The sequence below is a fragment of the Pelodiscus sinensis genome, chromosome 2, assembly GCF_052426305.1.
Source record: "Pelodiscus sinensis isolate ZL-2025 chromosome 2, ASM5242630v1, whole genome shotgun sequence".
Lineage (NCBI taxonomy): Eukaryota > Metazoa > Chordata > Testudines > Trionychidae > Pelodiscus > Pelodiscus sinensis.
Genome location: NC_143053.1, coordinates 150,678,595 through 150,702,920, shown reverse-complemented (window position 1 = coordinate 150,702,920; position 24,326 = coordinate 150,678,595). Strand labels below are relative to the sequence as shown.

General features: G+C 41.9%; 1 protein-coding gene across 4 annotated transcripts in view; it reads left to right on the top strand.

Moving 5' to 3' along the window:
• Nucleotides 1-24,326, top strand: part of PTPN3 (protein tyrosine phosphatase non-receptor type 3) — a 316,623-nt gene that overhangs the window by 273,885 nt on the left and 18,412 nt on the right. For all 4 annotated transcript variants that reach the window (XM_006135940.5, XM_075921606.2, XM_075921609.2 and 1 more), the window contains 2 exons: nt 10,243-10,389; nt 20,332-20,460. In XM_006135940.5, coding sequence (XP_006136002.2) covers nt 10,243-10,389; nt 20,332-20,460 — 276 coding nt within the window. The remainder of the gene's footprint in view (nt 1-10,242; nt 10,390-20,331; nt 20,461-24,326) is intronic.

Below are 24,326 nucleotides of genomic sequence, written 5' to 3'. Positions count from 1 at the left end.
AGGGGCGAACCCTCCACCATTTTGCAGGAAGGCAGGAGAAGCCCCGTGCTGCTGCGAGATCCAAGTCCCCGAACTTTCCCCATTCCGGCTGCGCTCAGCCCCGTGCCGCCGCTGAGAGTTTCTGGGAGGGGAGCGGGCTCCCCACAGCCCAGACTGCAGTAGTTATTGCCGGGCAGAGGGATGAGGGGAGGTGCTGCGGGACCAACCCGGCAGCACCCAGCTGCTCTGCTCCATCACTTCCCCAAGTCCTCTGCTGTCGCTGCTCTAAAAAAGTGAAAAAAGTGGGCAACAACCTGACTTGTCAGGGAACTCATTCGATAGTCTCAGTAATGACCAACGCAGAGTTGTACATGTCCAAGTTGGCAGGATCCGCTTGTACAACTGGTACATTGAAAACCAAAGACCCTACGTGGCCAACTTCTGAGAGGAGCGGTAGTGAGCTTACCACCTCCTTCATGGTACCTACTCCAACAAAGTCACTTAAACTTCTGCCATTGGGCAGCTAGGCATCCCTGCAGTGTATGGTGCCATCTACTGGTCCCTTGGAGAAAAGCAGAGTTACATCCATACCAAAAACCATTCCAACTACAGGCAGTCCCCGGGTTACGTACAAGATAGGGACTGTAGGTTTGTTCTTAAGTTGAATCTGTATGTAAGTCGGAACTGGCGTCCAGATTCAGCCGCTGCTGAAACTGACTGCCAGTTCTGACTTACATACAGATTCAACTTAAGAACCCCAAGTCAGCTGCTGCTGAAACTGATCAGCGGCTGATTCCAGGAAGCCTGGGGCAGAGCAACTCTGCCTCGGGCTTCCTGTAGTCAGCGCTGGTCAGTTTCAGCAGCGCATGACTTGGGGACTCCTGGGGCAGAGTAGCTGGGGTGCTGCTGGGTTGCTCCAGTAGCACCGCTCCTCGGCGCTACTGGACCAACCCAGCAGCACCCCAGCTGCTCTGCCCCAGGTGTCCTGATTCAGCCACTGCTGAAACTGACCAGCAGCGGCTGAATCAGGACCTGGGGCAGAGCAGCTGGGGTGCTGCCGGGTTGGTCCAGTAGTGCCCAGAGCGGCGCTGCAGGACCAATCGGCAGCGCCCCAGCTACTCTGCCCCAGGGTCCACAACAAAAGCCTGGTCTGCTGGGGGGGGGGCACACTAGCTGCGCCCCCCCCCAGCAGACCAGGGACACAGGGAGCAGAGCCGCAGCAGCAGCGGGGTGCCGCGCCTCTGAGGCTTTGCTCTGGCAAAGTCTCAGAGGCGAGGGACCCCGCCGCTGCTGCGGCTTCGCTCCCGGTGCCTGTGGTCTGCTGGGGACGGTCCCCAGCAGACCACAGGCACCGGGACTGAAGCCGCAGCAGCAGCAGCGGGTTCCCGCGCTTCTGAGGCTTTGTTCTGGCAAAGCCTCAGAAGCGCGGGAACCCCCCGCCGCTGCTGCGGCTTCAGTCCCGGTGCCCCTGGTCTGCTGGAGACAGTCTCCATCAGACCAGGGGCACCGGGAGCAGCTTACGAACGGGGCTTTCTCACCCCGGTGCTCACAGGCAGCAATCCGCCACCTCGACCTCCGGGGCGAGAGAGCCCCGTTAGTAAGTGCGGATCCGACATAAGTCGGATCCGCGTAAGTCGGGGACTGCCTGTATAACTGCAGTGGCACTACCAACTCAGGAGTTTAGCTTGCCTTCAAAGAAACTTGCATTCATCAGGAAAAGAGACAGTTTGCTTATGGGGGTAAAGATAAGGCAATCCGAAGCTCAGAAGAAAAATTCAAGAGAGTTGTTTTGCTCATTTGTTGACACAGCATGAGTGTCCATCAAATAAATAATTTACAAATGAAGCATCAAGACAAGACTTGGGGGGGGGGGGGGGGGGGGAAGTAAGCTGGAGGCAAAGAGAAAAACACTCCTGAAAAATTGTATCAACCTTCATGGGATACTGATCCATGGACAATGTTCAGATGTCAAGAATGAAGACTTTTATGTTGCAATTCAACATCTGTCACATTTTGCAACATGGAAAGCACTCTGCATCATGAACAAATGGAAAACTTGGAGTGGAGAGCTGAAGGATGCTTTTCCTAATCTGTGAATTAGCTTTGAGGAGTTTGCTCATGCTGCTAGTCACAGCCTTGAGCAGTGAGGTGACTGAAGCTTTTCAAAGCTCAGGCTCATTACAACATATTTATCAACTTTGACTGACAAGAGATTGACATTGCTTTCTATTTTATCACTAGAAAATACCATTGGCTTGTCTTTGGATCTGTTGGTGCTTCAGTTTGTGAGAGCAAAAGCGAGAAAAGCAATCTTTTGAACTAAAGGACTAGAGTTAACATTCCAAGGCTGTTATCTCCTGTGACACTACTTAATACTGGTCCACTTACTGTTGTTGCACAGTTCAATTTCTTAATGTTTACATTTCAGTTATTAACATTCAAAGGGTTCTATAATCTTAGAGGAAATGAATTTTTTGTTTTGCTTATAAATAGTATGAGTAAATACAAATTTACAAATCCTAGCATGCAAATTTATCCTCTTATATAACAGAGCTAAATCATGGATGCAGATTGTGCATGAAAGCTATGAAATGGGCTACAAATGCAATACAAATAAAGTATTCAAAGGCTTAACAAATGAGGGGGCCAGCTTTACAGATGTTTGCGATGGGCACATTGATCAAGAAGGCTACTGATAGAGCATATTCGAGTTCCCAGTGGGGATTGCAGTAGCAAAGGTAAACTCATCTAGAAATCTTCTTCTTGAATATGGCTGACACAGTTTACACCTTTTCCACAACAAATGTTGGGTGAATTACTAAACATGTAGTCCTTCCAGGATAGAAAGCTAATGTCTGACATACACTGCCTCATTGGTTCTCATGAGGTTTAGAGAAGAAAGATGGGACGTGGATTTGTGGAGTAATGTGGAGTATGGAAGGTATTTTAGGTTCAAAATTAGGGTGTGGACTTAAATTGTCCCTAGATCAAATGGTGTGCCAGCCATATTCAAGAAGAAGATTTCTAGATGAGTTTACCTTTGCTACTGCAATCCCCACTGGGAACTCGAAAAAGCTCTATCAGTAGCCTTCTTGATCAATGTGCCCATCTCAAACATCTGTAAAGCAGCCTGGTCATCAGCCCACAGCTTCACAGAGCACAATATCATAGAATCCTACGGCTAGAAGAGACCTCAAGAGGTCATCAAGTCCAGCCTCCTGCCCAAGGCAGAACCAATCTCAGCTAAATCAACCCAGTCAGGGCTTTGTCAAGCTGGGACTTAAAAACCTCTGGGGATGGAGATTCCACCACCTCCCTAGGTAACCCATTCCAGTGCTTCACCACCCTCCTAGTGAAATAGTTTTTCCTAATATCCAGTCTAGACCTCCCCCACTGTAACTTCAGGCCATTGCTCCTTGTTCTGCCACGTGTCACTACTGTGAACAGCCTTTCTCCATCCTCTTTGGAACCTCCCTTCAGGAAGTTGAAGGCTGCTATCAAATCCCCCCTCACTCTTCTCTTCTGCAGACTAAACAAACCCAAATCCCTCATTCTCTCTTCATATGTCATGTGCTCCAGCCCCCTAATAATCCCCCCCACTGGATCTTCTCCAGTGCATCCACATCCTTTCTATAGTGGGGGGGTCCAGAACTGGACACAATATTCCAGATGTGGCCTCACCAGAGCCGAATAAAGGGGAAATCACTTCTCTGGATCTGCTGGCAATGCTCCTCCCTAATGCACCCTAATATGCTATTAGCCTTCTTGGCTACAAGGGCACACTGTTGACTTATATTCAGCTTCTCATCCTCTGTAATCCCCAGGTCCTTTTCTGCAGAACTACTACTTAACTGGTTGGTCCCCAGACTGTAACAGTGCTTGGGATTCTTCCATCCCAAGTGCAGGACCCTACATTTGTCCTTGTTGAACCTCATCAGATTTCTTTTGGCCCAATCCTCTAATCTGTCCAGGTCACTCTGGACCCTCTCTCTGACCTCCAGCATATCTGTCTCTCCCCCTAGCTTAGTGTCATCTGCAAATTTGCTGTGGGTGCAATTCATCCCCTCATCCAGGTCATTAATAAAGATGTTGAACAAAACTGGTCCAAGAACAAATCCCTGGGGCACTCCGCTAGAAATCGACCGCCAACCTGACATTGAGCCGTTGATTGCTACCTGTTGGGCCCAATGCTCTAGCCAGCATTTTACAGTCCATTTATCCAGTCCATATTCCCTTAACTTCCTGGCAAGCATATTGTGGGAAACCGTATCAAAAGCTTTGCTAAAGTCAAGGTATATCACATCCACTGACTTTCCCATATCCATAGAGCCAGTTACCTCATCATAAAAGCTAATCAGATTGGTCAGGTATGACTTTCCCTTCGTGAATCCATGTTGACTATTCCTGATCACTTCCCCTTTTCCAAGTGCTTCAAAATGGATTCCTTGAGGATCCCCTCCATGATTTTTCTGGGGACTGAGGTAAGGCTGACTAGTCTGTAGTCACTGGAGAGACCTTCTTCCCTTTTTTAAAGATGGGCACTACATTTGCCTTTTTTCAATCATACAATCATTGAGATCTCTCCCAATCTCCACGAGTTTTCAAAGATAATGGCCAAAGGCTCCACAATGACATTTGCCAACTCCCTCAGTACCCTCGGATGCATTAAATCCGGGCCGATGGATTTGTGTACGTTTAGCTTTTCTAAATAGTTCCTAACTTGTTCTTTCTCCACCAACTGCTGTCCACCTCCTTCCCATACTGCGTTGCCTAGTGCATTTGCCTGGGAGCTGACCTTGTCTGTGAAGACAGAGGCAAAGAAAGCATTGAGTACTTCAGTTTTTCCCACATCACCTGTCACTAGGTTACTTCTCTCATCCAGTAAGGGCCCCATATCCTCTCTGATGACCCTCTTATTGCTAACATGTCTGTAGAAACCTTTCCTGTTATCCTTCACATCCCTTGCTAGCTGCAATTCCAATTGTGCTTTTGCCTTCCTGATAACTCCCCTGCATTCTCGAGCAATATATTTATACTCCTCTCTAGTCATCCTTCCAAGTTTCCACTTCTTGTAAGCTTCCTTTTTGTGTTTAAGCTCACCAAGGATGTCCCCGGTAAGCCAATCTGGTTGTCTACCATATTTGCTTTTCTTGTTGTGCGTCGGGATGGTTTCTTCCTGTGCCTTTAGTAAGACTTCTTTAAAATACTGCTAGCTCTCCTGGACTCCTTTCCCCTTTATGTGAGCATCCCAGGGAATCCTGCCCATCAGTTCTCTGAGGGAGTCAGTCTGCTTTTCTGAAGTCCAGGGTGTGCATTTTGCTACTCTCCTTTCTTCCTTTGGTCAGGATCCTGAAATCTACCATCTCATGATCACTGCTTCCCAGGTTGTCACCTGGGAATGGATAACCTCAGATAAATAGGTACTGGAGATTATTCGAGATGGGCATGCCATCTATTTCACCTATGCCCCCACCCCCCAAAATTCTCTTTCCTGCCCTCTTCCAGGACCCTAGTCATGAAAGCCTGTTATGATAAGAGAGAGACCATCTCTTCAGTGTAGTTGCCATACAGCCAGTGTCCCTACATCTAAAAGAAAAAGTCTCTGACTTTTGTTGCTTCCTGATATTCAAAAAAGGGAGGTTGGGGTTTCTTACTAGACTTCAGGGCACTCAACAGATTTGTCAAGGTTCAGAAGTTGAAAATGCTCACTTTGGCAATAATTATTCCAGTGTTTCATGGCCCTTGACCTCCAAGGTGCTTGCTTCCACATTTTGATATACTGTGTCACAAGATACCCCCAGATTCACACTAGACCAGGACCAGTACCAATATAGGGCACTCCCTTTTGGCCTCTCATTTCCCCTCAGAGTATTCTCCAAGATCCACTCTCTGGTGGCAACCTATTTGCACTCCCAGGGCATTATAGTTTACCCTTACCTGGAGGATTGTCTTCTCAGTGTGTGTGTCTTTGTCAAAGCCCAGCAAGTTACTTATGCCACTCTGGGTTTATTTAAGGAACTGGGCCTATAAATCAGTGCACAAAAATTGACATTACTACAAGTACAGACTAGAATTCATAGGAGCCAGTCTCGACTTTGAGTCAGCGCTTTCCTTCCACCACACAGATTCTTCAGTCTCTCCACCTTTACCAAGACAATGCAATCGAGCCCTCACATATCAGTCAGACATTGCTTTCCATTTCTGGGGCATGTGTCTGTGGAAATATCTGTGATAGCTCTTGCCAGACTTCACATGAAATGCCTCCAGTCATGGTTCAATTCAGTTTACTGAATAAAGACAACATAGACGAACTCCTGTTGATGCCCACCAAAATCAATCAGTCTTTGAATTGGTAGAAAGATCCAGCAAACACTTGGATAGGATTCCCATTTGTGTATCCTTCCCCATCACTATTTCTTACTCCCAGCATGTCTCTCATTGGATTAGGCACACATCTTGGTGATTTCAGTGCAGGACAAATGACCTCCATCCAAGACATGCATTCACATCAATCTGCTTGAGCTCAGAATGATCTAGAATATATGTGCTAATTTCTATCTGCTAATCTAAGATATGCACACAAAGATCATGATGGACAATGTAAGCATGTATGTATCACACAAACCATCAGATCATCTATCCTTTAAATGGAAGCACTCAAGCTTATGGAACTGGTGTATTTATTTCCCACAATCCGTGATTTACCTACCTGGATTACACAACACCACAGCAGACAGTATGAGCTTCCAATTCCCACATGATCAAGAATGAGAAAGAGATGCAGTGGTAACTCTTGTGCCATATTCTACAATGGGCCAATGTAGCATCTCAATCTAGTATTAAAAGAATTTGGTTAGACCCCTCTTCAAACCAGGCTTTCTTGTTCTTGGCTTCACTTGTTCCTGATTGTTACTATGTTAGCAAGAAAGCTAGGGAGAGAATGGCCTTAATGGTTTGTCCACCTTTCACTGTGCTCCTCTCTGCCAGTCATGCTTTGACCACCTCTGACATTCATCTTCAAAGTGACTTGCACATTTCTCATGAGCACATTTCACCTTTCTACCTTTTATTTAAATCTCACCAAGATAATAGGGAAGCCATCCTCTGTACACTCGACATAAGGAGAGAATGGGTCTTGTATTTGGACATGACAAGAATTTTTAGAAAATCTGATACTCTTCCTCTCCATTACAGATAGGTCTAGAGCACATGATTTCAGCTCAGAGACTCTCTAGATGGGTCTCAAATGCTATCTGAGCTTTATCAGATTCACAATATAGCACCTCCATCTGTAATCCCCACATACTCTGTAAGATCGGTTTTGTTGATCATCGTCTTCTTATAAAGTTATCCCTATATCAAAATCTTCAGAACTGCTACCTAGGTATCTGCACACAGTTGCATAACATTATTGTCCTGGGGGATTCTGTTGCAGATATGAGATTCAATGTCACTGTACTATTGTCAATTACATAATTAATTCTGAAGCCCCAGTCTGCAGTAGGGGATACTGCTCAGGAGTCCTCTACAGTAGAGTATTCGTAGGCCAGTACTTGAAGAAATTACTCACCTTGTGCAGTAATGATGGTTTTTCAAGTTGTGGGTCCTTGTGAGTGCTCCTACTTTTCTCGCCTCTACTTCGAGTTCACATCATGTACTTTGTCAGAAAAGGAACTGAAGAGGGTTTGCCCATGCAATGCTGCTTAGCCTTGTGGCAGACCACAAGAGGGAGGCAGTGCATGTGAGTGCCAAATAAACACTGCTATGTAAATTCTTCAGTCAGTAGCAGAAGGATGCAGCTAACCCTACAGTGAAGCACCCATAAGGGATTACAACTCAGAGAAATATTGGTACACTATACCCATAAACCAAACGCCACCCACCTGAGATGCTAACAAATTATTCTACTCTTAGCAGATATAGTGTCCATCTGCTTTCTCATTTGCTTTAATTATCAATGAAATAATCATTAGATTTCAGAGTGTTTTATTTCTCTGAGTATCTATTTAAGGCTAGCTGCAGATATAGCCACAATGATGGGGTTCCACCACAGAAGACCCATTCGGGTGCTTCCTGGTGTGCTGGTAAAGCCACTGACACTCGCCTCCTTTCTCTTGTGGGCTTCTCACCATCCTGTCCTGCTGGGCCAGATCTCCTGGTCTCCCCCAGCCAAGGCACAGAGCTGAGAACTCCCACCTGGAGAGCAATACAGACATTGCATCTCTTCAGGTCTGAGGCGAATGCATTTTGGGCACAGCTACCAGAAAACCCACTCCCCAAATAAAATCACATCCCCAAATAAATCATTCAGGTAAGCCCCTTTTAAAAATGAAAGGAGGACGTACACACTGATTGCTTCCCCAGGTAACAATTATTTACACTGGGCTTGATAGAAAATAAAATAATATTTTAAGTACAAACAATAGAATTTAAATGGCTGCAAGTGAAAAGAGGCAGAGCAAAGCAGATTACAAATTTGAAATAACAAACTCATAGCTAGTTCTAACATATTAAGGCTTATAACAAGCTTACATTAAAATTGTTCTTATTTCAACTAAACCTGCAAGCCAGGGAAGATCCCTTTTCCCTGGGGTCTCTAGTTCATGCTCTTGGGAGTGACATGCCAGCCAAAGACACAGGGACTGAAAAACTCAGCATTTTAAATAGCCTTCTTTTTAGGTGGGAATTCTTTACTAAATTCCATCCTCCCATGGAAAATTACCTGGTCAGACCCTATCAGTTAGGGTGGTCATATGACTTCGTAAGATCAACCACTGCTTAGACTTGAAGGACATAAGAGGCTGTTTACAGGTGATCACCCAAACATTGAGAGAAACACCTTGATGGCTTTCATTTGCACCATAAACCATTTAAAATCATAAACCATTCCATACTCCATATTTCTAACTTTACATATAAGAATGATACAGACACCAAAATAAGAAATACAGATCCAACAGATTTATGTCATTAAGACTGAAAGGTTACATGAAACATTTTGCCCAAAGCATCTTCGAGTTATACATATTCGTGTCCATAAGACATTTTCATAAAGCATGGGCGGGGGATCATCACTGTATCAGTTCACCTTTTTGAAGGTTTATTTTCAACCTTAGGAGAGAGAAAGAGATTTTAATAAATGGTCATGTATATTCTGGAGCAGAAGACGGTATTCTCCACATAAATGTACAAGTTTATCAAACCACCACATGTCAAACAGAATCTCTGCAATGGGGTTTTAGGACATGGATGGGTACAGTGTTGAGAATCACTGCTGTAGTTAACAGGTCTTGTAGTTGAGAAGCTAAACACAAAGGGTAAATGTTTGGAAGCTGAAAAAAGCATGAGATCTTTTTGTTATATATATTTCTTTTAAAATGCAGGAGGGATAGTAAAGAATTATAGGTTGTAGAGTTGTACAAGAGGATAAGTAAAACATTTTCAGTAGAATTCAAAATGTTTGCCTGTTCAGAGAAAATTTAGCATGTCAGTGCATTACCTTTCATTTTAGATTAATGATTTGTATGCTACACTCATCTATTTGTAAGTGGTCAAGAATCTGAGTGAGCTATATCTAGGTTTCATTGTTGTATGGAAAAATAATTTTAAAGTAATTGCTGTGTTTCTGTGTGTGATTTTGGTCCATTTTAATTTAGTAATAAAAGATTGTGATATTCTGAAAGGGTATGTCTACACTTGCACCCTAGTTTGAACTAGGGATGCAAATGTAGGCATTCGAAATAGCCAGTGAAGCTGGGATTTAAATATTCCACGCTTCATTAGCATAATCTCAGCCGTGCGCTATTCCAAACACCGGCTGATGTGAAAGTGCGCTCTGGGCTGTGTTAGTTTGAATCGAATTCCTTGGTTCGAACTAACGTTACGTCATTTTTTGAGGAGTAATGTTAGTTTGAACCAAGGGGGTTGATTCAAACTAACACGGTCCGGAGCGCACTTTCACTTTCGAATCAGATGGCGTTCGGAATAGCGCACAGACGAGATTATGCTAATGAAGCGCGGGATATTTAAATCCTGGCTTCATTGACTATTTCGAATGCCTACATTTGCATCTCTAGTTCGAACTAGGGTACAAGTGTAGACATACCCTAAGATACTTGAAATGAATTTGTTAACTTTGTTGTTCAACTGCCTTTTTAAAATTTCCTTCAGAAGATCATCTTTGTGAAAGTTATTTTGAACAAGAAAACAAAATAATATTGGGCATTTGAGTGGTGAGATGTAAGTTGTTCTTTCTCCTGACAGATGGAAATTCCTTCTGCTGGCATTGTGAACAAATATATCGCTACTCAAGGTCCTCTTCCACATACCTGTGCACATTTCTGGCAGGTAGTCTGGGATCATAGGTTATCACTGATCATCATGTTGACAACTCTCACTGAACGAGGACGGGTAAGCATGTATATCCTCTCTTGAAGCTTGCAGTTCACAGCAAAGTAATTAAACATGTATGTCTAAATTATCTTTTGATATTGGCCTAAAAGCTGTTTAGCAGAAAGGATTTCAATGTAAAAGAAGCCTGTGTCTCTTCTTTTAACATATTGTTTGCTATGCTTTTTGATCTTTTCTTATTCCCTCTCCTGAATATATAACTGCAACAGTTAAAGCTGCTTGTTTCCTGTTGCCCTGTGTGTGAAAATGTGTAGAATATGAGAATGGCAGTTTCTGATACCTGCTGTCCTGAAAACATCATGTGAGAGTAAGAGAATGCCCTTTATGCATATAGCCAAAATTTAGTATATTTCAATTACTTACCTTGTTGAGAATCTGAGAGATAATATTTTGACACTTTTCCTAAAAGTACATTCAAGTATCTGCTATAGAACTGATTTACTAAATTATAGTTTTGAAATCAGTTCACAGACTCCCTGAATTATGGAAAATACAAATGTTCCCATATCCAAAGTACAAAATAGTTACTCTCTAATTTATAATCTACGTGAAATCCCTCTACTTTCTTAAACAGTGGTTCCCCAAATTTTTAGTAATGTCTTCCCTCCCACCCCCCTTACTTGGTTCATGCTTACTGGGGGCAGGGAACTGTGGTTGGGAGTGGGGCTGCAGTTGTGTGCAGGGCCGGAGCTGTAGCTGGGGCCAGGAGTGAAACAGCGGAGTGGGGCGGGGGGGAAGCCAGAGCCAGAGCAGAGCTGGGGTTGAGGGAGCTGGTTCTTTGAATGCTTGCTTATGTACTAGGTTGTGCATAGGATTGCCAAAAAAATTTCCTTTAGTGGTATCTGTAAGACTGGCTGTAGTGTTCTCTGGAGCTGTGCCTGTATGTGCCAGCAAATGGGATTTGACTGGCCCTGCACCCTCTTTTCTACTTGCTGCTTGTGATAGTTTCCTGGAATGATCCTTTTTGCTCTTGTGAAGCTTCTTGCCTAGTGGTTGGGATTTTTCTGTTGTATATTATATAGTTATTGTAATTATTGTATATAATTCCTAGTATTAGTGCACACAGTAGTTTTAATAGTTATCCCTGTCAGAGGAACTCTCATTTGAGGGGCTGGGTATGCCTCATTCCTTTGGTCTGAAGCCATGAACCTCCTGTGGCATGCACTCCTCCTGTCTAAAGTACTCCCGGGAAAGTTGCAATAAAGAAAAGAAAAGTGCCAGATCTGCAGGGGCTTCAGACCCCACATTCCCAAAAATAGGGAGATTCTTCTAAAGGCCATACTTATGGAGGCAGCCCTCAGACTAGTCTCAGAGCTGAACCAATCACTTTGGCTTCCATGCCAAGTGATCCACTGTCGATGTTCTCTGACTCCTCAGAGCAGCTATGAGACCGTGTGCCTGCAGATACTTTGATCCCCCTCTGCTTCCCCCAAGGCTTTCCAGGTAGCAAAGGACCTGACATCCCTCCTGACCCCACCGACCCCTCAGGCTACCTACCGGCCCAGGTAACTGGGGATAAAAGAATCAAAGGGCAGCAAGCTGCACAACAGCACCATCCAGAGCAACCTTCCACGGTCTCAATAAAGCAATCTATGGCCTACAGCCTATCTCCAGTTCTCTGGAATGGTCTGGAATCAGAAGTGGGTGTTGTGCTGCCATAGTTTCCAAGGGAAGCATCCTCTTCAGAATCTGAAGGAAAATCCTTTGTCCCACTGAAGACCTACTAGTACTGTAGCCTATGCACTGGACTTCGGTACCTGCCTACTGGCCAGTGCATGGCCACCAGTACTGGGCTCCCCTTCTCATCATTCATACTTTGTGGTGTCTAAGAGGTGAGTCACTGTTTCATCCCATCCAGCACCAGCCCCTGACTCTGGTACTAACTCTGATGCCAATGTCCAAGACATGGTTCCTAGTCAATGTGGTGCAGAGGAGATGGCCCCAAACCCTAAAAATTTGCCCCTGCTGGATGACTTTGGGGCCCACCAAGATCTCTTGAAAACTTGGGACAAGAAGTTGAGGTGCTCAAGAAATTTTCATGCAGCCTAATTAATATCCTGGCTGCAGCAGCCATACAGGTAGCTAGAGTTGGTCCTATGGGATACCACTAAGAAAAAATCTCCAGCAGCTATGCACACAGTACTTTCACATGGAATAGACAGGAGCAACACATCTCAAACAACAACAGTTACAAAGTTAGAAACTGGGGGTGGTTTTTTTCTGGCATCTGCAGGGTGCGACAGATCATAATTTTTGTCTGCCTTTCTACAGGTAGAAATTCTCCTCATTCTTTAGCTGTGTCCCTAAGTAACTTCTCATTGAACTGTCAAATTCTGAAACTGGCATGGTTTGGGAGGTGCTTTATTTGGGAGTGGATATTTGGAGATTCTGTTTAATATACTGATTGAGAAGTGAAGCTGGAGCAGACTTATTAATTCAGAAGATGGAAAAAAGAATTTGGTTTTTCAATGACTTAGGATAAGTCCTTATGGTCAGAAGGGTTAAGGCATAATCCTTAGGTACAGCCAATCACAGAAACATAATTAAAAACCTCAGCTCTAGCAAAAAATGTTTCACCATCTCAAAAGAGCAGCTTTGGATGTGTAACACTTTAGCAAGTACAAAGCTTTGTTTCAACTAGTATAAATATAGAAGCAAATGTACAAAATGTGCCATTGATGGCTGCCCAATGGGACTTGTAGGAAAAAAACCAGTAGGTTACCATACCATAGTAATACATGACTATAATAATTAAGGTTCTGTGTGTGTCACAGATTTCATGAGCTCTGTGACTTCTAGGGATCTAAAATCCCATTCAATTGGTTAACCAGTTAAACGTTATTGTTTAACCGTTTGAAGGGGAGGCAGACAGAGAGCTGCTCCAATGGTTAACTGGAACCAGTTAGCATCACCTCCGAAGCATTCACAGCATGCCCAGGCTGCATTCCCTCTTTTCCTCCTCTTAACACCAACAGCGCCCCCTTGGGCAACCCAACCCTCAAAGCCACCCCTACAAGCTGCCCCCCTCCTCAAGTTTTAGTCAGGAGTATATAGTAAAAGTCATGGACAGGTCATGGGTCATGAATTTTTGTTTACTGCCCATGACTTGTCCATGACTTTTACTAAAAATACACTTGAACCTCTTCACTCCTGCAACTGTGGGAAACAAGGTATGCCATAGTAAAGAATTTGCTGGACCAGGGAGGGTACTGCAGGGTCTGGACATAAAGGGGATAGGGTAGGGTGCTTACCTGGCACCACGCTCCAGGGGCACACATGGCTCCTCACTCCCCATCTCTCCCCGGCACCACCTTCCGCTGCTCAGGAGAGAAGCGTTCTGCTGCGCTGCCATTCCCTCAGTTGGAGGGGAGGGAGATCCGCAGTGCCAAGAGCTGCTGCCACCTCCTGCCAGGGTTCATATCACGGGTGCTCCCAGATTAGAGACATCCAGACAACAGAGGTTCAGGTGTACCTGTGACTAAATCTTAGCCTGAATCATAATGTATACACAGGGGAGTGACCAATTAAGGCTGTATGGACAACCTTGAATTCCCACTTTCCAAATTCTGAGTAGATGAGTTCACAACATTAATCTTTTAATGTAATCCTGCAGATGTAATTTCCTAGTTTCTTGACAAACAAACAAGTAATACCATGTTGAACCATTCAGACTCCTATCTTAAATCATGAACAGCGTTTCTATCTTCAAATGGAAAGCATGGGTCTCCATCACATGAGCTTGCAGAATAACTGGGAGTAGTTGTAGGTTGCTGTCCTTTTTGTGGCCCAAGCGTTTGAGGGAGATGAGACATTTTTAGCTAGTACATTTCACTGATGCATAGTGAGAGCAGAGAAATGCAACATTTGGGACATCGGTGTTCAGTTCCAGGTTCTGGAAGAGTGGGCTCCCCAGTTCCCCCTTCTTCTGCTGTTCCCTTCTTCCCATGTCTCCTCCTTTTTCCACACTCCTCTGCATTCTAGTCAGATTACTTCCTCCTTATGCAGGCTGCTTGGCCTATAGGAAGAATGCAGGACAATCTCCCTGCCCTCAGTTATGATGCTTGGCACCCAAGTTACACCAGAGGAGCCATTGTAAGGAAAACTGTGCACGTCTTGGGTAATGGGCAAGTAATTTTATTTTCAGAAATGACCGAATTATTTCAGTCGAAATTAAAAAATAAAACGAAGCCTGAGTCAAGCAGCAGCATGAAAACATTCAGTTTTAATACTTAAAGTTTGGGAAAGTTATAAGCAATTGAAAACAGGGTTTGATATTGGAAAGGAAGATAAAAAGTTAATTATGTGGCTAATGAAAAACGTCACCCAATACATTTTAACTTATAAAATATATTTGGAATATGTCTGATTTATAATGTTTCTGTGTGTATGAATAGAAATCACCAAACTGACACGTATTGAAATTTAACAGTGTTGTTAGAAATCCCATTTCATTTTTTAATGTATCTATTAGAAGTAAGTTGTGCCCTCCAGTTGTCTGACCTTGAGTTGCTTACATGAACTCACCACTGCAACATAGCCAGACTTCCACAGTCAGAAATTTCCAGCTTTTTAGACTGATTTCAGACTCCACACACAGTTGCCTTGCATCTCTCCAGATATTTTGAGTGCTTCTTTAATAGGCATAATGAACCCAAACCTGCAAAGCATTTAGATTTGTTCTGTTTGTTAAAATGATGGCAGTTAATGATAGATAATCTACAAAGTGAAAATGTGTTTAAATAGATTCAGTATTTCTATACTGAAGCCTAATGTTTAAAAAAAATTAAAAAAAACCTAAATAACAAGTAGTCTTGCAGCACCTTAGAGACTAACAAAAAATCATGAGCTTTCATGGGCACAACCCACTTATAAAATAAACACTGTTATCAAATGGAAAAACAACATTTGAAGTTATACGCTGAAATCATGGCCCCATGGAAGTCAATGGCAAAATTCACAGAATTTCAAATCAGATATTCAAGGAATGTCACACCCACATAGTTTTTTAGTACAGTGTTTCCAAAGTGTTTAGTCCCTTCAATTAGATGGGTGGTAATACTACCCTCTTTCTCATTTAGACTGCTGTAGCCATTAAACACCATTGCTCTTCAGACAGATAAAACCCAGAAGTCTTGGTTCCAACTTTCCTCTTCTTTCTACCAAATAGTTGTGTAACACATTGCCTAAATATGGTTCATGGTCCTTCCTAGAGACTGAACTACAAAAAACAAAACAAAAAACCCCACAAGATAATCATGTGGCTTCAATGGCAAAAATCTGTGCTGGGATCTGAAGTTCCGATTCAGACCCTTCTGGCAACCGCTGTGCAGGGGCAAAGAAGAGGACTGCATATGAATTTTATTTTCATAGTCTTTTTTTGTTTTTAGCTTATTTAATTCACACAATGAGAAACAAGCTCTTTCAGTGGGAGCTTGTCTAGACTGCATTCCTTTCTCGAAAGAGGAATGCAAATGAAGCAGATCAAAAATTCAAATGAAGCACGGATTTACAAATCTCACTTTATTTGCATAATCGCATGTGAGCGCTTTTTCAAAAAAGGCTTTTTCAAAAAAAACACACCCTGCAGTCTAGACTGAAAAGGAAGAGGCACAGCAGCTGTCCTAGCTCGTGCCTGGTTTCCTCGCAATGCCTCTGCCTCCCCTGTCTTTTCCCCCCTCCGCTCCCTTCCTCCCCAGTTCCTCCCAGCACTGGCTCCTGCTCCCTGCGCTTGCTGCCTCTCTCTGATAGGGGCAGCAAGAGGGGGGAGCAACTAGTCAAGTGACTACTCAATTACACAATAAGCATATGCTTATTGGGTAGTTGACTAGTTGCTTACGTCCCTACTTAAGTGTATAGTGTTTATCAACTAAAGCAATTACACATTGCTCCATAAGGCATAAGTGGTGTTATAATAATAACTGAGCAGAGCATAGATCTTTTAAATACTTCATAGGGCAAATAATTCATCAGAACTAGATTCCAAATAACCAAAATAGTGATTTTTTTTTGTAAGTGAGATGACAAAAATGGAAGCAGAAATGTTTTTGGCAGCAGTTACATCCCTAAGCAAAAAAGGCCCAAAGTAGTTTCTATTACCTAATTTTATTGGCTCTTATAACATGTGGGAGAACAAATTGTTGAAAAATGATTGCCCTCATGCTCCCAAACTAGTTGAATTACATAATTCTGATCACATGAGGTTTTGAATTTAATAATCTGCGCCTGAAAGAGCTGATTTGTCAAGAGATATATATAGGGAATTGTACTTTTTTGAGAAGATCAAAATCATTTTGAGTGTACTATTAAGGTAATTAAATACCCTTCAGATAGTGACTAAATAGCCATGTTTATGATTATAATTTTCCTGAAATTTTCCAATATTTCATTTTTTAGCTCTGTCGCTATCTTGAAGAAATCTTGTATCTTGTCTTGTATCATCCTTGATCAGCTCTGAAAAAGTCCAGATAATGTTACTAACCATAAAGAAAATTAGAGAATAATTTCAGCTATATAGAGTGGAATTCTCATAGTATTCCAAGCTGTGACAGCTGTTTATTGTCTGAACCATGTAAAAATCGTAACATTTATCTTACTAGAGCAGTTTAGTCATGTTGGTTGAAATTATGCAGTTCTTAATTAGTCCTCATTCAAGCAAAGTGTCTACAGAGTAGAAACTGATTAACATAAAAAGTGGCCATACTGAGTTAGACCAAAGGTCCATCTAGCCCACTATCCTGTCTTCTGGCAGTGGCGAATGCCAGGTGCCCCAGAGGGAATGAACAGACCAGGCACTTATCCATCCCATTTCTCATTCCCAGTTACTGACTAGCAGAGGCTGGGGACTTAGACAATTAATAATTTTTCATGCAAAATCTTGCATCCAAAATGCTGTTTTTAATAGTATTTCTGAAGTTTTTTCAAATATGGTATTTTAAATGTAAACCATAAGGTTTAGTGCAGAAAATCATCCATGCACTTTGAAATGTCATATATATTATTCTAGATTCATACAAGTTTTATGAACTTCAAGACATTCCGTTTTGGAAAATTTAAATAAATATGCTGCTCGCCTTCAAAGGGACTACAGGCTATGGATTATTGAGAACATACAGGACTGTTGGTTCGCAGTACGAATGGAAAAAGTAGAATTGTCAAATTGAAAAATCTAATGGGAGATTTGAAACCTTTTTCCCAGTAGGAAGGAATTGTTTTTTATTTTGTGGAAAAGTCTAAAACAGTGATTGACAAATGAAGAACAGTGAGTAGGGTTGCCAGATACGTTCACAAAAAGTACCAAATGTGGATGAGCAAAAAAAAAGGGGGGGGGGGCGGTGGGAGAGGACCAAAGTTGTTGAGCAAAAAAAACAAGTGCACATTTCTGGTATTTTTGCTGGACAGAGGCTGCAAATAACAGACTGTCTGGGCCCCAATATCAGACACCTGGCATCCCTAACAGTGAGAGGGGCCTCCTTCATCTCATTGGGCTACAGAAGCCCGTGGATCCCCATCTGCATACACACATGCTCCCACATGCCTTTCACACCGGAACTGTGTACTTCTTACTCAGGCCTCTCCCTCCTAGCACTTTCAGAGTGCCATGAATCGCCTGATTCACACTCCATCTCCGCTCCTCCCTTCCCTCGCAGAACTTGAAAAGCTGCAAACAGCCGCACATCCAGGTCACTATATAACTCTGATCTTACCCAAAAATCATGCTGTTGCTGATTCTTTAGTATCTAAAAACTAAAGGTTTATTTATAAAAAGAAACGAGGGTAAGAGATGAAATTGTTAAAGGAATTAAATGCATGCAATAATATCTGCCAGCCTGGGCACCAAAGGCCACGTGTGAACCTAGGATCAGGTTTGCATGAAAATCAAGTTGGTCCAGCAAGACTCCTCCCTCCCCCAACCCTGAGCCCTGAGCTTCCCCTCCCCCTTCTTCCCCTTGCTTCCCCCTTCCAGCTCCCTCCTCCCAGGTTTCCCCCTCCCCTCTCCCACCCTCTCTTCTCCCCTCTCCTACCTCCTTTCCCCAGTCTCACCAGAGTTTCATTCCCCCCTTCCCCAGTTGTGTTACATAAAGAGAGTTTGTGTTCCTGAAAATACATGTATTTATTTGACATCAGGAAGGGGGGTTAGGGAGGGGTAAGTGGAAGGACGTGAGGGAGGAATGAGGCACAAGCCCCCAGTGGGGCAGACCAGGGAGGCTTTTAGTGCTCCTCAGGGTGGAAGCTCTCCCACAGGGCTTCCTGGATACTGACAGCCCCCTGGTGGACCTCCCGGATGGCAGCCTGCAGAAAGTGCAGCCAGGCTCGCAGCAACGCATCCAAGAGAAGCACCAGAATGCCCAGAGGCAGCTCTGGCTCCATGTTGCATTGTGCTGTGGTGTCCGGAGTGAGGGCAACCAGAGCATGCAGAGACAAAATGCTTTGCTGTCCCTCATCAAGGTAGGCAAGCAAGCAGGGAAAGCTGAGAACTGGCTCACCAGAGGGGTCCCTTTAAGCACGAGCCTCAGATAGCCTCAGGCAGCAGCCACACAAAGTAACTCCTGACCTGATGCCCTGCCGGACCTTAAATGTGATTCAGCATCCACTCTGGACGTGCTATTTCGAAATAGCAAAACGCTGTTTCGAAATGCATTTTGTGTGTAGAGGCATTATTTTGAAATAACGTATTTCAAATTAACTATTTCAAAAGAAGATATTTCAAAATAATGCTGTAGTGTAGACTTACCCAACCAGAAAATCATAACCTCTTCATAGACATCTTACCTGCCACATTTGTACAAGACTGGTTGCAAATATATAACAGTGGTTGCAATTGTGATCTACATGGTCATTTTTAATCAGATATCATTGCAAACTTCTGACATACATTTTATAATTAGTTTTGATAGTCACTAAATACATGTTTTTTCTCAAGTCCCTCATCCCACCCTCTGCAAAAGAATGATGTGACTAAAAGTGATTATCTTCATATTCCTCATAATCAGCATCTTCTTTGAAAACTGCCCCTACAGTGTCAATTACACATTAAATACACTTGTTCCAGCACAGTTCTTGGCAAAAGCTTTTTCAGCTCATTAAAATGAGCTGCAGTACTTGTGCTTGCCAAAACAAAGAAACTGGTTCACTGATGTAGCATTCTCTTCCATTTGCTGATCCTCACTGCGATCTTGCTAATTTATACTGCCCATCCAATCTTAGTGCCTCCTAAAACTTGCAAAACTATATGCAAAATAGGTCAAAATAGCACATTAGGAAAGTAAAAAAGAGTTGTTATTTAGCTATTTTGACCCATGTATATATATTTGCAAATTTATGTGGGCATAACACTGAGGTTGGGGATTTTGTTAGTCAAAAGCCAGTTTACATTTTTTTTAATCTGTGTCCTCCCATGATTTGTAATATTAATTGGTATTGTTTAAAAATATTACTGTTCACTTGAAAAAAACCCTACCATGTTCCTGTAAGATTTCAAAGAAAGAAAACAGCACTTAAAAATACCTGTTAGCTCAGACCACATTTTTGTAAAACAAGGATTTCACAGATTTGACAAAATCTTGGGTTGTGTTTTTACAGAAACTCAGCTACTAAGCCACAATTATCAAAAATTTGATTGCTCAACAGTGGTGCGAGGGAGTTAAATCTCAGAAAGCAGGTATTAGGCGTCAGAGGTATTAAATAATGCCATTAGATGTGATGGGTCTAATTCTCCACTGACTTGTATACTGTACAAGTACTTCACACCTGCATAAAATGAATGTGAGGATCACAACAATGGCATTCAACAAATGCTTTGCATAGATATAAATGACTACACAAGGCTGTGGAGAATCAGGCCCTATATGTCAGTCTGTTCTCAGATATAGATACGCACACATTCCACAAAACAAAACACATTCAGTATAAGCTCATAGCTTGTACTTTCATTTTTCTTTGCAGACCAAATGTCATCAGTATTGGCCTAATCCACCAGATGTAATGGAGTATGGCAACTTTCGCATCAAATGTCAATCTGAAGATTGTACTATTGCATATGTTTTTAGAGAAATGGTGATCACAAATATTGAGGTAAGTGCTTTCTATAGTGTGGCCTTTAGGTTTTGGGGATGGAGATGGTTTGGTTTGGTTTTTGCTGTAATGAGAAATATAGCTAAGTATAGTCAACTTTTTATTTTATTTTTATTTTAAATTTTTATGTATTTATTTATTTATTTGGTATTATTTGCACGAGTGCATTTTGATTTATTATCTTAAAGGATGCTCCAAATCGTGCAATTCTGAAGGTCCTTCCAGTGATTTACATTTTTAAAAAAACCCTAAAAAGGTAACTAATTATAAGTCTATATTCTATTATGTTACTCTGTATTGTAATAATATTGTAGTTGTCCAAGCTGCTTGACTCTAAAAAACATTTAGGACTAAACTGTATTTTTTTTTCCTTCATAATATTTTTGCTCATTCAAAAGTGGAGACTGGGACAATTCTTCAATGCCACACACCCATAGGGCAATTATCAGGAAAAAAGTGAATCCTTGTAAGGTACTTTTGAGGGAGCTTGCAGAATTTTGTGAATCTTCTTCCATTAGTTTTGTTGAACTGAAAAAGCAGCTTCGTGGAGTGCATAGTTTGAACACTTGCCATTTATGCAAGGTTTTTGTACTCTTTGGCTGCTGCTATTTTGCTGTAATGAAAGGAAAGGAAAGAGAAAGAGTCAAATGCATGGAACACTTTTATAAATGAATTTGTGCCACAGAGTTCATATTCAGATCACAACTAAGCTTCTTGGAAGTCTGAGTTTGTTTATACAGAAAGGCTTGGTTCCTGTCTATCTCTAATAATAAGCTGCCCTATGCTTTTCTGTCTGGCATTTGTACATCCCCTCTCAACGTTCTAACCACAAAATATCTATTATCTTCTGAAATGATGAAGTATTTGTTTCATGGTAAAATACCCCCTATAGGAATTCACCACATGCTGGCCGGTTTTTTATTTAAAGTTCAAGTATCAGAAATCATTCCTTCTGCAATTGTTTTTCCTTGTGACACTGATTTAAGACTCTTGTAACTTCTGTCCAGTTCATGGTTGTTTAACTAGGTAGATGTAACTGAGCTTACTAGTAATGCTGAAATGACACATCAGTTCTCAAATATTATGTGTTTTCCTTTTACAATATGATGCCAAATCTCATCATCTGATTAATTATGCTATAAATGTTTTATATGTAGCATATTTTTTGACTAAATAGGATATTTAACAATCATTGTGGTTTTATTTTAGGTTTTATTTATATTCACAATATTCTGTCAAATACAGGTACTCACAAAAGTGTCAATTTTACACAGAGTCTTTCAGCAATATTACTCTACTGTAATAAACACTGTAGTGTTTCAAATTTATGGGAAACCAACAGGTTTTTTTGTTGTTTTTCTTCCTAGGGCCCCTATCTAAAAATCTAAATACCATTTAGATAAATCTAAATACCAGTGAAAGAAATTTACTTAATCTTTAAACCAGTGTTATAGTAGTGCTACAGGGTCTAGATGAGCATTTTTGGTCTTGCAACTCTAATTAATTGATTGTCAGTTAACTCTAATTAGCTAACACTTTTTAAACTACTAGTATAGATAGGCAAAAACATTTCTTCTAAATAAAATGCAAATGTTTGTGTTCTGGAACATATGTTTGTGGAATGTCTAAATTAGCATTTACAGAAATGTTAGCTAAATTGTGTTAATTAGCAAAGAGATACTTCATGGTAAGTAACAGGATGTGAAATCGGAGTACCAACAAGGTAGTTGTAGTTTTCACATGAGTCAGCTGCTTTGACTTCTCTAGGATTTTAATGTTAGTTGCCACATACTAACTAATATGAGTTAACACATCTTTATTCCTAGTGATGACACGCTCACTGAGGTAGGGTGCTTATAGGCATGATAGGTAAAATGATGTGGGTTTTAGCTTGTATTGTATACCCCACTTTACAGTCCTAGTGAAGGCAAGGCAGTTGTACTTTTAAGCCATGATAGCAAGTTGACGTAAGCTTGTTCCCCCTAGGATTTACTTTGACCACCTAACATGGTTTAAAACCACAACTGCTGTGCCTTCACTGGGATTATAATGTGGGTTAGTTAACAAGTTATCCTAATATCTTTTATCCTAATTTAGACAAGGTGCCATGCATTTAAATGAAGTGATCAAACTTTCAAAAGTTCAGATGCAGTGGGGATTTGGGATTTAAAATAGTGTCCTGTATGAAATAGCCAAAATATTATTTGTAGTATAGCTTATTGAACACTAGATATTAAGAAATGCTCCAAATTAAGAAATGTGAGTTTCCAGTTGATCTCTAGGGAAAACTAGCTCATAAGTAGAATCTATGAAATGTGGCCTTTTTTTTTGTGTGTTTGCCTTATAGTCTCAGGAGTAAGGGCAACCAGAGGCTTCTTAGGCTTTTCTATCCCAGTACTAATTCTGTACCTGTAGCTGCAGCAGAGGACGGCCCCGTAAATATGAAATATTTTTATTCTTGCCTAACCTAACTATTATGGGAACATATGGACTAATTTATACCTTACCTTTTTTGTGGGGATGGGAACCAAGATTCGTATTTAACCTGGAGATAAGACTTGGAACATTAGGTTAAAATGTTCCAACCTGGGTATTTGCTTCAGGATGATTAAAGTTTCAGCAGAACAGTTCAGCTTTTTCATAGAATAAGGTTGGGGGAAATAACTTTGTTTGCTCATATTTAAAAACTATAACTATTTTGTTGGGATTCTCTAGTGTACTTCCATCCATCAAGATGGATCTTTTTTGATCCATAAAACATCATACATGTTTAATAGAGGTGCATTAGAAGCTGACAGCATTATTCTTTAAAGATTCCATTTGAAATGAGCATGTTCTGTCCCCTCATAGTTCCTGTGTGCCAACTGGACTGAGCATGTACCATCCTCACATGATGACTAAACATACTCCATTCCAGACCTTCCAAGGATATGCAAGACTATCTCTTCAGTTTCCCCTGCCACTTGTTTGGGATGATTAGAGTTCCAGGAAGCTGTCTTGTCTGTATTCTCAATTGCATCCTGTTAGTGTCTGTGCTGCATGAAGGAGGGGAAAAAAACTGCCTCAAATGCAAAAGGGCAAGGAGCAGAGAGTGAGGGTAAAGAAGGGTGCACAGGAGCTGAAGAGTAAAGGAACTAAAAGAAGAGGAGAGGATGGAGCAGAAGGCTTTATAACCAGTAGAGCACACTCCTCCCTAAATCCTGTAATTGAGCCTTGGATTTCAGCATTCTTCTCCTATCTAGCAAATAGCCCTGAATATATGGTTGTCTCCATCTCATGGAAGATAAATTGCTTAGTAATGTTAGCAGTTACTCAGTTACTTCAGCTGGTAGAAAGCATGCAAGCTACAGGTTACTTACACAACCTTAATTTGGCCCTCTTGTGTGCATGTATTAGAAAAGATTTAATTACATAAATGACCTACTGTTTTTTCCATAGTACCCCTGTTACAGGGTGGGCCATGCTCAGAGACTGACAAGGCTGAGTTGGTAGGAGCACTGCTTTGTTTGTTGCAGAAGCTGGGAAATGTGCAGTGAATGAGGCAGGGAATGGCAGGAAGGGAAAGAGGAAATGATCTTGTGGTGAAGGCAGCTGAATGCAGTCCCTGAGAATCCCTGTATATGCCAGAGTTCCCATATAACAAGTCATTTAGCCAGACTTTTCACAAGAGACCACAAACTGAATATTCCTTGTTTTCTGTCTGCCTAACTTGAGACACTAGCAACTTGATTTGCAAAAGCGCTAAGCACTCAACTGCCACAGATATTGTCAATGGGAGCTGTGCAATGTGTTTAAAAACAAGTATTCTAAAAAATCAGGCCATAATATGTCAAATTAGGCACTCAAAATAAGTGGGCACTTGACAG